The sequence below is a fragment of the Streptopelia decaocto genome (genome assembly GCF_964273445.1).
Source record: "Streptopelia decaocto genome assembly, chromosome: Z".
In the NCBI taxonomy this organism is placed as follows: domain Eukaryota; kingdom Metazoa; phylum Chordata; class Aves; order Columbiformes; family Columbidae; genus Streptopelia; species Streptopelia decaocto.
The window spans coordinates 61529391-61544919 of record NC_138657.1 but is presented as its reverse complement, the minus strand read 5'-3'; the positions used below and the strand labels follow the sequence as shown (position 1 = coordinate 61544919).

The window sequence follows — 15529 nt, the reverse complement described above, 5'->3', positions numbered from 1 at the left end:
CACAAATCAGTATATAGTATCCACAACTACCATGGGTAGTCCACTTGTACACAATAAGTATTATGCACCATGACTAAAGTAGATATGTGTTTTATATACAGACAAACCAGATAGTTTGTTTTTCACCAGAGAATTGTCAATAAGTTGTAAGATACTACTTTGCTGCTAGAATCATCATCCCATACAACAAAAAATCATATCATTGGGATCTTCTGGATCCCAATCAAATCTAGGATATCTAGTGGTACTTCTCCCATGATTCCCCTCATGTTATCTCTCAAGAAAAGGAGAGATAACTATTTGTGTCCAAATTAACCCATATCGCACTTTGATATAGCCACCTACAAGAGCTACTTGCAGCACAGGTCCTTAAGCTCTCTACAGCACTGGCACCATCCAGTTGAAAGGGAAGGAACATATCACACAAAAACATATACACCTATACAGGTGAGATTCACTGCTGGGTCTCTCTCAGGTGAGAGCTGTAGAGGAATAATAACTCGTGTATTAAGCCAACTGATACTTGGCCTTTTTCAGATCTGAAACAGAGAGGCAAGTTCATGTGGACAACTTTAGCTCTAAACTCAGCCTTAGAAAAAGACAATTAAAGGAATTTTAAGCTACCTATTAGCTCCAATTCTGGATTGCCATAGGAAGAGTAATTGATAAGGTTTCTTAAGGGTATGATTCTGTGATTGACTAAGCCAGTCCTACTTCTGTCCCTGGCTGCACGTTTTCACCCTCAAAGGCTTGCTTTCCTCCCTTGCCATCACAGCAGCACCATCATCACCTAGCACACCAGTAAGCCTGTGCAGGGAACTAGTCTGGCAGAAAAGTGACCCAATGAAAATAGTTTCTCCCTGGTTTAGCTCCCATATGAGCTCATCTCAGTAACTCACAAGTACAAGTAAGGAATTTGGTTTTGTATAGTTTAGAGAAAAGGAGTCTGAGGGGGGACCTCATTTCTCTCTACAGCTTCATGAAGTGAGAACGTGGAGAGGGAGGTGCTGAGCTCTTCTCCTTGGGATCCAGTGACAGGACACGTGGGAAAGGTCCAAAGCTGCATCAGGCCAGGTTCAGACCGGACATGAGGCAGCATTTCTTTACAGAGGGGGTGGTCAAACACTGGAACAGGCTTCCTGGAGGGGTGATTGATGCTTCGAGCCTGTCAGAGCTTAAAGGGCGTTTGGACAAGGCTCCTAATAACATGCTTCAACATTTAGCCCTGAAGCCATTGACTTGATGACAGTTGTAGGTCCCTTCTAACTATTCTGTATTCTGTTCTACTCTGTTCTATTCTAGTCCATTCCATTTTATTCTATAAAAAAGAACAGCTTAAACTGTAGTCTCTTCCTGGCTACAGCAATTTGGTGCTCTTCTCAGTACTATTCCCCTCAGTTTGAGCCCATGTGTGCCCTTCCTCACCTTAGTTATTTGCCTGTCACAGGACATGGATAAAACAGCCTTCAACTCTTTGTCCTGAACCAAGGGCATTTCTTGGATATTTTTGGAATGGAGACTCATAAAGTGTTCTTTAGGTTTTCCATCAAATATACTTTGTGTGAAGGAACTTTAAATAGGGTCATAATTTTACACCTTTAGGATAAAAAAGGTCAAAGAGAGGTGAGTACAAAGTCAGTACTGATGACCATAGAATACAAGAAGTAGTTCTCAAATTCTTAAAAGTAGCAACTCTGCTGCAGCCCTAAATTAAATGGAGTAAAAAGAAAAAAAGTAAGTAGCTAGCTACTAAAAAATAATTAGCATAATATGAGATAATTTTAAACATAAAATTAGTAAAAGTAACAAACAAACAAACAAAAGGCACACAAAAAAAGTCTGCCACAGTATGTAGGTATTGAATATTTAGGTTAGACAAAATGGTTTCAAAGGGAGCATACTGCCTTACCTGCATAAGGAAAACCAGAAAGTAAGGAATGAGTGGGTGATACACAAGGTGGGCGAAGATGCGGGGAAGGTTCAATATGAAATTACAGAAAGAAAGAGATGAAAATCAAAAGCATGCATGCAAATTGGTGAGTCTGTGGTTCTCGTAGCAAGCAAAAAAAAAGTGTTTGTGATTTTGTCGGCAACTTGAAGTATTTCTTATCACTAGAGGAGTTATTTACCTGTTTGTCCCAAGTAAATACAGTTGCGGCCTTATCTGAAATTGGTTCTTGGAAATAAAGGTGTCAGAACAAAATTTTAAATTAAGCAGAAATGAATGACCCAAAGAACACAATTCATTCCAGAGCTCTGCAGGAACGTAAGAGTGAAATGGCTGTGTAGCTAACAAAAATATACAATGTTCTATTAAACTGGTAGGAGCCTGCTTCTCTTACTGGCTCTAGTCCAACTTCTGTTACAGAACAAAATGTTATTTACTTGCTAGTTACAACGTTTTCTGAGAGAGCGCTATTAACAGCTGTTACTTTAGCACACCACTCTACCTTGTTTAAGGTATTCTTTTCCAGTTACTATGAAGTCTTCTATTTCCTGGTGGAAAAGAAGAAATCTGTACCTCATCTATTAAAGAAAAGGATATTGATACAGACCGTGTTTAACAGTATTTTAAGATTTACTAGTAAAAAGCAGATTGTTGTGTTATTGTTGTGTTCTGTTTGAACTGGCAAGCACTAACATGGAAAAGGCAGCTCTTGGACTGTCATTAATATACCACCTAGTGATTTCCCCTTCAAATATGCTTGAGTGATTTTTGATCAATTTAAAAGTAAAACTGCTAGTTTTTTTACTTTCTGCATGAAAATGCAACAGAAAGCATATTGTAAAAAATATTACTTCCAAATAATGGAGTGGCCTTAATTCCTGTGTTTCTGAAATAAGATGTAGGCCAGAAGCTCATACGGATTCATTTTAAAAAACTGAGACATCACTGATTTAACAAAATTGCTGCTATTGTTCACTTAAAAACATCATGCCAATTAGGAGACTCCAGATTCCTTATTTTCTTTATTATCTTAAGATTATGAATTATTTGAAGTAGTGAAAAAAAACAATCCTATCTATTTATTAAATTTTTATATCTATTTATTCTGAGTAGGCCAAGGAGGAGGATAGACTTAAGCTTCCCTAACATTCTTGTATGAACATTTACATCTTGGTAAAGCATCTGTCATCTTCTAACAGTTAAGGGCTTTTTGTTTGGTTTTTTTTTTTTACTGATACGGTGTTTTAAACCTGTGTGTAGGTGTGTTTAGTTCAGGGACTGCTCTCTTGTTATCATGATTATCTGCAAATCAGGTTTTCCATAAATTTGACTATATCACTGACAATAACACCTCAAAAATCTTTTTATAGGTCTAATCTGATTGATTTCTTCATTATGAACTACATAAGTTATTCAGCAATATGGCTCTGTCATACAACTATACAAATATATAGAATTCAGCTCCTTAGCTTAAACAAGCACTAGTGATTTTTTGGCCACAAAAAGCCAAAAAAATTCTGTCAAGAAATCTACTCTTCCCTGCAGTGCGGGAATGGTACACCATTTACCATTTGAGAAGTCAGGCTCTGATAGCGTTGATTATAGTTGTTCTTTTCTGTTACAAAGGGTAGACAGAAACCTGCATAACAGGTTGTGGGAGCTTGTTTCACACAAGGCTTTGTTTCATTACAATTTTCAGAATTAATCAGAAACTTGAAACTTTTTCTGAGAAAGGCCACCTACAGTCTTGATCATGGAGGGTGCTAAGCACTACAACTCTTACCACACACAAGATGGATGTTAAAATACTGCACACCTTCCAAAGGTTTAGTGCCTCCTACCAGGACTTACTTCCCAATTTTATTTTGATACTTCATCATTGTGTCTATCTTTACATGATCACTGTATGCTGTTATCTCACTCTTTAAAACCCATTAATGTTGTTTCTGAGAAGTGAATTTGAAGAAGTCAAAGCCACCTTGCCAAGTTTCATTTTCCTGTTTCAGGTTCATAATTTTTGTTGGTAAAAGTTTGTTGGACAGCATCTAATGCCCCATATCTAGGTGTTTAAGCTCAGAGCCGGAAATAAAGCTTCCTCTCTATATATACTAAAATCAAGAGAGATTGGTAAAATCATGCTCTTCTGCTTTCATTATCACTCACTACAATGAGGAAATAATTTGCTTAAATTCCTATTGTGCTGCCAAGATCACTGTGTGAACACAACTAATTTTCTGAAGCATCTGTGAAACAACTACTCCTATACCTATTTTACAAGTAGGGAAACTGACTCAGAGAAAGGTTCTTATGGCTCAGGCATGACTGCATATAGATGTATAGAGGTACTAAGATTAAGACTGAAGAATTAGTAACTATTGGGTGTTGACACAGTTCACCAGAATATACTATCAGGGCACATTTTTTCCGCATCACAGAAATTCTTTTTGCAAACTGCAATGCTGGGCAACCCTGTAATTATGCACAGAACACTTTAGGGAAAAAAAAAGAAGGGGGGGGCGGCGGGGGAGGAGAAAGGCACAATAATTTTTGGCTCAATAGGTTTACAAGGAATGTCAGAAGAAACTTACTGTCACTACCACAGTACTCATTCAAACAGCCTTCTCAAGCCCTGATTCTCTCTTAGGTCATTTAGTGCTGCTTGGACAGTAGTGGGCCAGATAATCAAGCCCTTATAGTATAGCATAAGGACTAGTTCTTATAGCAGCCTCAGAAACCCTTCCTAACTTCAGTGAGGCTTTGTACTAGTGCAGAGATTAATTCATGCGAAACTAATTGGAGGACTGTGGCCTAAGTAAGAAACTGGTCTAGCTCTATTTGCTTGTTCTCCAGTTGTCTAAATGTAGTGCTCATTAAGTGAAGAAACAAAGGGTCCGGATGGATTCTTTATATCTGAGAAATGTGTTTCCCATATAAAAAGAAAATAATTAGTAACACTGTGGTGGAATTTAAAACCTTATTGAAAATAAGTGAAACTCTAAAGCACTTTTTTAAATCAAGAATCATTCAGAGGTTATTCATCTATGCACTTTATGATCTACTTTTACCTAGAAAAATGAGTTATGCAAAATGCACTTTGACTACCTGAGTCTATAGAACAAGAATGCAACTAAAACAAATGCCTTCTAGTCACAACACTCTCCTCCATAGTGTGAATTCCTTACTTGGTTCTAACTGTGCTCTAATTGCTTTTCTCCAATCCTGTAACAATGGGATTTTCTGTCCTCCACAAGTAATTTCTCCGCTTCTCTAACTTAACCAACCTGCTGAAGTCCTGAACAGCATGATCAGATAGACAGGGGTCACTAACATGAGAGTTATGTCTGATTCCTTACATCAGCAGGTGGCAATAAGCTAGTGTGGGAGGCATAACAGCATATTTTAGCTAGTAAAATTTGGCATGAAGATATTATCTGCTGTACGGATGTGCCAGTCTAAAATCTGATTTTAAAAAAGCAATTCCACAAAGTGATTAAGAACTGGAACTAGCAGTTTCCAGAAGTGTTCAATGTTACAGCATTTTCAGGATATAACCAAGTTCTAACATGATCTAGAAGTGAGTTTCAATGCTCTGCTTCCTAACGTCACTGAGGATACACTTTCATGAAAAGTTTTAGGAAACCTAAGTATGCCTATTTGCTGAAAAGAGTAGTCTCACTCCTCTCAAAGGCACAACTCTGCCTATTCTCTTGTGAAGGTACCAACACTTCTGCAGCCATGCAAACAAACTACCTCAGGCAATTGACCTGGCTCAAAATTAACATAGAAAAATAAATACTTTTTGCAGCAGGATCAGCTCCCTGATCCAACTTTCTATACAGCCACCAGTGCCAGGAGTAGAAAGTGGGGAAGAACATGGAGCCAGGAATGGGAAGGAGGGATAGCTGAGTTTCACCATCTGTATGGGTAAGGTTTTTCCAGATAAAGCCAGGTGTTGCCTGGCTGGATAGGGAAGACTTATATTAGACAGGCACCAAACCATTTAACTTCCAATAAATTGTAACTAATTATGTCAATTAACCAAAAGAAGCAAATAAAACAGTTGGCACCAAGTACGAGAAAAAATCTACAGAGTTCTAGCTGAGAAGTTTAGGTTGCCACATGTCAGCCAGCCTACAGCTTCCATTTGTAAACATGTGTCAAAGACCATTTATCTGTTCCCAGCATAGTAAATGGATCCAGACACTCCCTTACTCCACTCCCTCACTCCACTCCCTGAGGCACTGAAACCCACCACTTAATCATCCAGTAAGACCTTCCAACTCCGATTAGCTCCTCCTTTGCAAGTGCTTGTGTTTCTGAAGGCAGGCATGTGTAAAGCTACTTAGCTCCTGATGCTGTTTTACTGCATGAAGACCAAACCACAAGGGGATTCTCAAATAAGTCTGTCCTGGTTATGTCTTCCAATCTGAAGAGCATCAACAGGATCAGGCCCCACAGAGTAAACAGGCATGGACAAGACTCTGAAGGCTGGTAGCTAGTATGTATATGCATTCATATATTATTATGCTCAAAATCCCAGAATTCAAAGCACTTGGCTGTCATAGCAGGGACTGTTTCCTTTTCATTAAGACTCAAGATGTGCCTTTTACATTAATCTAGATTTTTTAAAATAGCAGAACAAATGATCTTCTGAATCTGTGACAGTGAAAAATAATTTGATGGCTTCAGTAGGACTACTCATAATAGTAGTTGCTATTTGAGAGAGCAGTCTGGGGCATAATGAAAACTGCATGTTGCAATCAGATACATCAAGTAAGTACTCTACAAATATTCACGTTCAGATGTTACTACTACTTTAGAAGACTAAGTTATTATATCTTTTCTGTCTCTTCAGGTGTAATCCTTGGATTTTCTCTCCGATCATATAAGATGAGCTATCGGGAAGTCAAGTACTTTTCATTTCCAGGAGAACTACTCATGAGAATGCTGCAAATGCTGGTCCTGCCACTAATTGTATCCAGTTTAGTCACAGGTAAAAAAAGAAACAGTTTTGGTTTAGTTTTGTTGTTTTTGTTTTCTTTTAAATAATTTGGTAAAGATGCATACACCAAATCATTCAAAAAGAAACATTCTGTGTCCTAGAACTGTTATAAACTGCAGAAGGAGATAAATTTGCTATTGCAATGTAACAAGAGATTTGACTCAATATACACAGAAACCGAAAAACACCTTTCCCAATTCCAAGACTATATAACCGTACAAGTTACCATATAGAGCTGCTACGAAGCTGACTCTGTGCTCCTCTTTCTTCTCTGACTTTCTGAATAGATATTTCCTTCACAAGGTCCTATTGTTATCAAACATAATGTATCTCAGAAAAACAGTTTCAAGACTCAAGAAAGTTTAAGCTATTTATTGTGGGCAATAACCTATGCCTGTAAACCCAGAGCTGTAAAACATCTGTCTATCTCCTCATCTTTTAGAAACAGATTAGAAAAAATAAGTGATGGATGGGATAGATTGGATAGTTTGGAAGGAACTTCATTCCTTCCATTCTGGTGTCATGTCTTCTCATTAGCAACTCTATTAAGCTTCACACCCTCTTTACTAAACTGTTCCTTGAGCTAGGGATATAATAAGTAATTTATTATTATGGTGTATGCCTTGCCATTCCACCTGTTTCATGGAAGAGCTCTCAGATTTTTAATGGAAGTTCAGGATATACCTGTCGTGTATTTATGCTATTAATTGCCAGAAGAAAAAAAAGCAGGGACTTTGGTCTATCGGCAAATCAGTGGTACAGCTTGGACAACTTAACCAAAACTGCCCACTGTGCAGTCTTAGGATCTAAATACCTAATACAATACCTTACTTTTCAGAGGACCCAGAGACTATAAGCTGTTCTCTATTTCATTGACTTTCAAATACTTTAATATTAAAACCTCTCACAAATGCAAAGAAGCATAGAGTCCATCTTCATGAATACCAAAGATAGCATGCATGTACGTAAGCTCTTAATGCAGCACCAGAAAACTGGGATATTGACAAAATCATTTGTCTTTTCTTGTCCAAGGAAAAAGCAAAGCTTGTTTCGATATACATATATTGTATGAATACTGAAAGCTTAATGAACACTGAAAATTAGAGAGGAATGTATAAATCTTGTACGGAAAACAATGACAGGTTTTATCCCAACCAGTGTATAATTCTGTTACATGCCATATGCCCTTGTCCCATGTATCTGAAGAACTTCCCAGGCTGGCAGGACACTGATAGAGCCATTAAAAGTAGAAAAGGAGAGACATTTACCCTTTTTCAGTGTCAGTTGAGAACAGCACTGCTGCTCCATTTTGTAGGATGAGTTATTGCAGGAAAATTTACCACCTCAGTTCCTTGTATCTGCATCCATATTGGTTCTCTAGAAGAACTCAAAGTAAAACAAACATTGTGGTAGATCATCCTATACAAATATTTGAATTCATTTGCAAAATTATAAGTATCTGTAAGATTTGTGTTATTGCTTACAAATGCCTGGTAATATTAAGTGGATTATTCTTAGAGTTTCCCTTTGAAGTAGAGATGGTAATATTCAAGATGAATAACAACACTTTAAACTTTAGTCAGGCAAGGGACAGCCAAAGAAAACTCAACATAATTCACAAATGACAGATGTCATTTTTAAAGATGCTCTGAAATACTTGCTGCAGAACTCTCATACTCAAATAAATATATGGGTATTATTGCATATCTAAATAAAAATGAACTATAACCTTTACAGGTGTAATACTATGCAATTTTATACATGCTATTGGTTTCCTTTTTACACACAATAGGATACTTAATTTGATAAAAATCATATGCTCTTCAACTCAGTCTTAAGATCAGTCTTGTCAACCATCATCCAAATCTCTTATTTCCTGTATTTTGTTTGGCAAAGCCAGGTGGATACCTCTTAACTAACCTCAAAAATATTCCTCTGGGGTCTTGTATGCTGATAATAGAATTTCTTCTTCTAATTGTAAATTATTTGAACAAATATTTTTGTTGTTTGCAGGCATGGCAGTGTCTCCCAGATATGATATTCTGGGTTTCCATTTGTATTTATGTAAGTGTGCTCAATCTAACCAGTTATGACACTATCAGAACATATGGTCTTGGAGGTATTAGAAATAGGCTGGGGGTGATTACATTCCTCCATAATTTTTATGAATGTCAAAGAAATTAGAACAACTAAAACAAAGTAATAATTATAGAAGGTACGGGCTGTTATGTAAGTGAAAAATAAATTGAGAAACTGGAGACTTCTGCTATACAGGTAAATATTTCTGATGGTTATTCACAGACACTTGGGAAATAAATGATAAAATGTAAAGTCAACCCAGTCACATTTCCCTATAGCATGGTTTGGTGCTTTCATTAAAGAAACAATGCAGAATCCCATTAAGAGGTTTTTTTACTCACGTTTGTGTTGTGCCTTACCATTATTGCACGTGGCTCAAGCAGGTACATAGTTTAGTCCATTCTGTCTTCTGATATGTATGTTACCAGGCATGTACTAACATCTGCTTGGGAGAAAATAGAGGTTATTTGCATGCCTTTCACCATCTTTTGCTGTTTATAGGAAAATAAGATTATACAAATATATTTATTTTTTCTCTTTTGTGGTTTAGACACAAATCCAAATGCATACTCTATGCTAGTCTTTATTCTCTACAGTCTTTTAAATGCAACAGCTCTTAAGTCAGCATTCCCGATCACTATGTCTTACAAAGTCGAAGGCAAAATTAAAGCACGGTATAGGGGAAGTAGCATAAATAACCAAAGAAATAGATGGCATTCCCACTTGGATTATTTTATGGACAAATCTGACCCAAATTCTAATACAAACAGAGGGTTGACATTTTTTTTCCATTACTGTTTTGAATTTGCTGCAGTTATAGGAGTTCAAAATATTTTATACCTTCTTATTTCATTATAACGTGAAGCATTTGACACAAACAAATTGCTTTACATAATTATTTTAAAATATGCATTGTCCCTAAAAGGTATATGAAATGAATATATATGCATATGATAACAATTCAGCTGCAAGATTTGCACCAGAATTAAGAGCCCTATGCATTAGCATTTTATGAGCTGTTACAGCAAGATCACAATGAATTGAAATTCCAGGCCTTAAAACTAGCCCACAAGTAAAGTAGATTAAATTGTGTGCATTTCTTTCAAATTTCTTTGTCTGGTAGAGTACAGCAAAGCATAAAAAGCCCAATCAAGATCCGAGACTAATTTTTGCTGCACATTGCAGAAACTGTAAGAAAATAGTTTATTTACTAACAAAATTCAAACTGAAGGAAGATAAAGGGAATTTAGAAACAGTGAGGTCCACTGGCTCCACGAAGATTATACAGCAAGTCAGCAATAATAGAATCAAACAAATATCCCAGTCATGAATACCAGTACAACGCATTGTGCACTAGATGATAATGCCTGTCCAAACTGTCAATGGGAATAATGCTAATAACGTACAAATGAATTTTAATCGCACACCAGGATCTTGTGTGCAAAATCTGTTCTATACAAAAACAAAGACTGTGAATCTTCTTACACATACAAAATAAAAGAGGTTGTGTAGTAAAACAGTTTACCTGAAAGAAGAAATACATCTTAGCACGTGGTTTGTAGTATGCCTTTGTTTGCATTCCCTTCCCTTTCTAATCTGAGTAATTACATGACTGTCTTTCCCCTTCCTAATTCAAATAATAACATGTCTGTCTTTGGTGGATTCTGGAAGATACAGAAACTTCCCTACCTCTGATGTAGCCTTTCAATAACAGACTACAACATTGACAACTGCAAGAGACACAAGTGACTCTCCTTTGGGCAGACTCAGAGATGCAAGGTTTTGTCCCCAGCCTTTTTCAACATTTTCACAGTATTCATCACTTCAAAAACTATAGAAAGTGTAGACAAAGTATACAAAGCTGGAATTTCTATGTGTTGATGCCTCTTAACTAACTAGATGTGCATATGACGGTTTTGATTTCATCTGTCGAAAGAGTGCAATGAATGATGACAATGTTAAAAACAACCACTAAAGAACACGGTCTATTCCCCCACTGAGATGAAAAAAAAAAAAAAACAAAAAAAACCAAACAACAAAAAAAACCAAAAACAAAACAAAACAAACAAACAAAAAAAAAAAAAAAATCAGAAAAAAAAAAAGAAACAGCTGAACTTGAAATAGTCTCCAAGCCACTCCCTTACATAAGTCAGGAAAAATGCAGCATCTGGATATGAACAGATTCAACTCCTAAAAAGCCAGACTTCATGCAAAACAACGTATGCATATAGAATGTGGAAAACTAATGCTGTGATGTGTTGCATAACCTTAGGCAAATCATGTTTCCCTCGTCTATCTCTGCTTTCTTTCTCCTTACAGATGTAGTGCTGGTGAAGCTTTTTATAGCTACCAGGCAGGAAAGAAGGTGATGTATATAGTGGAAATTTTAATGGACATACATAGATTAAGCTGTCACAGATCAGCAGATGCAAAGTACATAGCTGTTTTAGTTATATCATTGTAGAGATGGACATAAACTTCCAGAAATAATTTCGGTAAGAATGGTATATGGGGCCAACACTAAGACAGTTGCTGTAGAATTATTACATCCATAGTCACCTAGTGACTGCAGCTAGCTATGATGGTGTCACCAATAATCAGATATGCATAAATGGAATGTATTTTTTCACTAGATACAAGTGTTTAACAGGAATATGTCAGCCATGAAGTTAAAAAAAAAAAACAAACAAAAAAAAAAACAACACAAAAATCTCCTAAAGTCAACATGTGGTGTGATGGACCTAGACTGCATTGTACGACAAGGAACTCTTCATACAATGGCACAGCCTCCCCCATACAGGCAGCAGCTGTAGCCATTCTTTTGTAAAGACTTAATTCTAGATAAAACTACAGTCTCACGTTATTCAATTTAGAAAATTAGCTTTTATATTTGCCTTTCTAGTATTTGGAATGAGACAGTAAATGACCCATCAAGTGTAACTCAATGCAAATGCTATTAAATATTATCAAAACACATATCCTCTTGTAAATTATTAGTATTTTTCATTTAGACAATTTTAATATTCTTTATTAACATATGAAATTAATAGCAGTAAACATAAAAGGCCAGAATTTTGCATTGGCTCATCCTGACCCCTCACAACAAAGTACACAATAGGAAGGTCTCAGCCTCTTCAAAAAAGAGGCTGAGAATTCATCCTGTGTGTAGTTTTGCAGAAGCAGCAGCCATACTGCTTGAAGTCTCTGTGTAGTTTCAGTGTTCTCCTGCCTACTTGCTGTCAGGTCTACTACAGAAAAAAGGCTAACACTTACTACGAGGTCCCAGGTGATGTCTCACATTCATCAACAAATGTTTATGTTAATTTCAACAGGTGGAAAGCCCCCTATTCAGCAGGATTCCAGAGAGGGGAACAAACACTTTGGAGCCAGTGTTATCCTTCTCCAGAGAGAAAAAGGAGGGGCCTAGCAGTAATTCCCTTTAATTCATTCTGACAGAGCAGAACCATAACCAGTGCTTGTGAAACTTGTTGGGTACCCACAGCAAAGCTGCAAGCTGAAAATATTAACAGAAGTCAGTTTTACTCTTCCGTGTTTCCGTATTAAGAAATACATCATTCCTCATTCAATTCATGTAGTAATACATTAAAAATGAGAATCAGTTAGGCAGTGTTTGCTCAATTTAGCTGGTCACCAGAGCAACAAACCCGTTTTCCAAATTCTAAAAGTTTGAATTTTTCTGATTTTCCAAAAATACTCTCATCTTTTGATGTCCTGAATAAATTATTTTAGAGGTCAAAATAATCCGAACAATTCCTGCATGTAACGACACTTGGTATAAAATAAAATTTGATTATACCTTAGAAAAAAAGAAAACTTAAGCGTGATATACAGCATCCAAAATCAGAAGGTATACAGCAGCATAGTTTTTGAACTTGTAGTCTCTGCAAGCAGTAATGTTCAAAGAGCAAAGATATTCAAGAACAAGGTCTGCAATAATTAAAGACAGTAAAACTAAAAAAAAAACCCAAACCCTCTAAAATCACTCAAATTTACTAGAAGCTCTTAATTAAAGCCTGATTTAAATTTCATTGCAAAATATGGTTTTTTTAGTGGACTGCTACTTTCGTTTGTTTCACAAAGTAGTGAATAAAAGATTGTTACACACTTTTATTCAGTTTGCATTCTGCATGAGATACCAACTGAGCTGATAACAGGTAACAATCTCGCATCTATAAAGACTTAGCTTTGCTTTTTAAAATTGCTCAAATGCATAACATCAAAACTTTGCCTACTGACAGTCAAGTCACTAGCAAAACAAAAAGCCAAAACTTTTTGGAAGAACACGTAAGAGTTAAAGCATCTTTCCTGAGCACTGATGAATCATTGTAAATCCACATTGTCTCTTAGCATTTCTATTTCAATAGAAGGCAGAAGGACTGAAAATATCTCAGGGACAAGTCAAAACAGTGTTTTCAGTTAAATACAAATAAATACAAATTGATTAAAGAAAACCAGCACACCTGAAAATTAAAAACCTCAAAAATATTATTAAATGTAAAATCAGATGCATTAGATTGTAAAAAGAAAATACTTGATTTTGTATTTTGTACACCAAAATGTCCAAAATGTAAAACTAAGTCTCCTCAGCATTTTGGGAATTAGGACACCGAGAGCAAGCATTTTATTCAGGATATTGAAGATTGAAACTGTAAAGAACAATATTTTCAATAATGAATGATGCTGTGACAACATAATCAATGACCTAGAATGGTGCCAAGTGCAAAGTAACACATCTGGGAAAGGGGAACATGCTACACCTGTACCACACCTAATCAAAAGCTCTCAGAAGGCCACAGGCAGGAGTTCTCAGACTCATAGTGAACAGCTCAGAGAAGGTGACAGGGTGTATTGCTGGAATGGAGTTCTAGTGAAGTGCAAGGAGGGATTAAACAGACTACAACTTTTTGGCTTGAAAAAGATACCACAGCAGAACACCACCACAGAAATTATGAAACATTTGTATGGGCTTAGGTGGAGTAACTAGTATTATTATATCTCATAATTATTTTTCATGATGAAGTAAATACAGGGTGTCCAATTAAATAACTAGGGAGTACACCTGCAATAAAGAAAATGAGTGACGTTTTCACACAGCACATAATTGTGTTGTACATTGCCACAAGCCAGAACTTAATAGTTTCAAAATGCAACTAGAGAGTTCACAGATATAGCCATCATTGACTATTAACTTTGGGGAACTAGAGTGGGGAACAATGGGGATTCTAAATAGGAAGCTCCTAGTTCCCACTGGAGGCTATATGCTGGGAGGAGCAAACAAGGGCTGTGAACACCATCTTTTTCAGTTTCTCATAGTCTTTCAGTAAGAATCTGTTGTTAAGTAGAGCTGAGGACGAAGAAATGGATTGGCTGACCATCAAACTAATTTCCCACAGGTTTATGTTACTGTCACACTCCATAGAATTTTATATTAGATTGAAAGGGGTCACCTGTTAAGATTTCACCTATCAATTGCTGTAAGGCAATGACTACTGTCAACAGAGATGGTTAGGTACACAAGAGGTTTTATTCAGGATTTAACAGCATTCACTTTCCCACTCCTTTCACCCCTTTATGTCTAGCCTAAACGCCATGATCTGCATCCCCATTTCCTACAAGTGAATGTATCACAACTCCATTGTATTGGTTTCCTTGTTCATGAAAACTAGTAGAATCTAGTCAAGAAAGTTCCTGAAGCTGTATTTTGGGAATGTCAGGAACAATACTGGGAGTACTTGTACAGCAGCAGATCAATTCTGTAAAATCTGACAGGCACAAAGTACCTCCTGAGTCACTGCATCGGCTACACACATTATTGCAGAAGGACCAACTGTAGATCAAGCCACATGTCATCTTTCAGAAACAGGAGAGTGTAATGCTCTTGTTAGGTCCTCTACCCTTATTTTCACCCCTGATTTTTTTCCATGTTTTGATAATGGGCAGTTGTTGACCTCTAATATATTATTTCCATTTAATCCTCAAAATTAATTGCTGGATCTCCTACATGGTATCCTTCAGCCATGTATTTGGATGATAAACTTCTCTAAGGCAGATCCATCATTATCATAATTACTGGAAGCAAAGATAGTGAATACTTGTCTTTTGATAGTACTGCTGGGTGTACCACCTGTCTTCTGAACAACAGAGAGTGAGGGAAGTCACTGTGCACCACAAGAGATAAAACACTCAAGCCTTGAATCTGGGTTCCAGTAAGATGTTGGGTTGTCTGGAACAGGAGGAAGGCTGCCCAGACAACTGTCCATCCTGGTAGCCAGCCACATGACACAGCTCTCACTGGTGATGTAGGATAAGAATGAGAAAACTCAGGACATAAATCTCCAATGATTTGTTGAGACTGCAGATATAACTAAGGATCAGCAACATCTGGAATTTCAGTTGCATCAGCTACAACTCCTTTCATCCAGACGCTCCTTTAATGCCTATTTTTTCTTTACTTTCTGCTCCAGGCTGTTACTGAATAT

At 36.8% G+C, this 15529-nt stretch overlaps 1 protein-coding gene across 1 annotated transcript in view; it reads left to right on the top strand.

The window, feature by feature from the left end:
- The window catches only part of SLC1A3 (solute carrier family 1 member 3), a 64879-nt gene that overhangs the window by 12709 nt on the left and 36641 nt on the right, over positions 1 to 15529 (top strand). The window contains exon 3 of the mRNA XM_082074811.1: positions 6804 to 6941. Coding sequence (XP_081930937.1) covers positions 6804 to 6941 — 138 coding nt within the window. The remainder of the gene's footprint in view (positions 1 to 6803; positions 6942 to 15529) is intronic.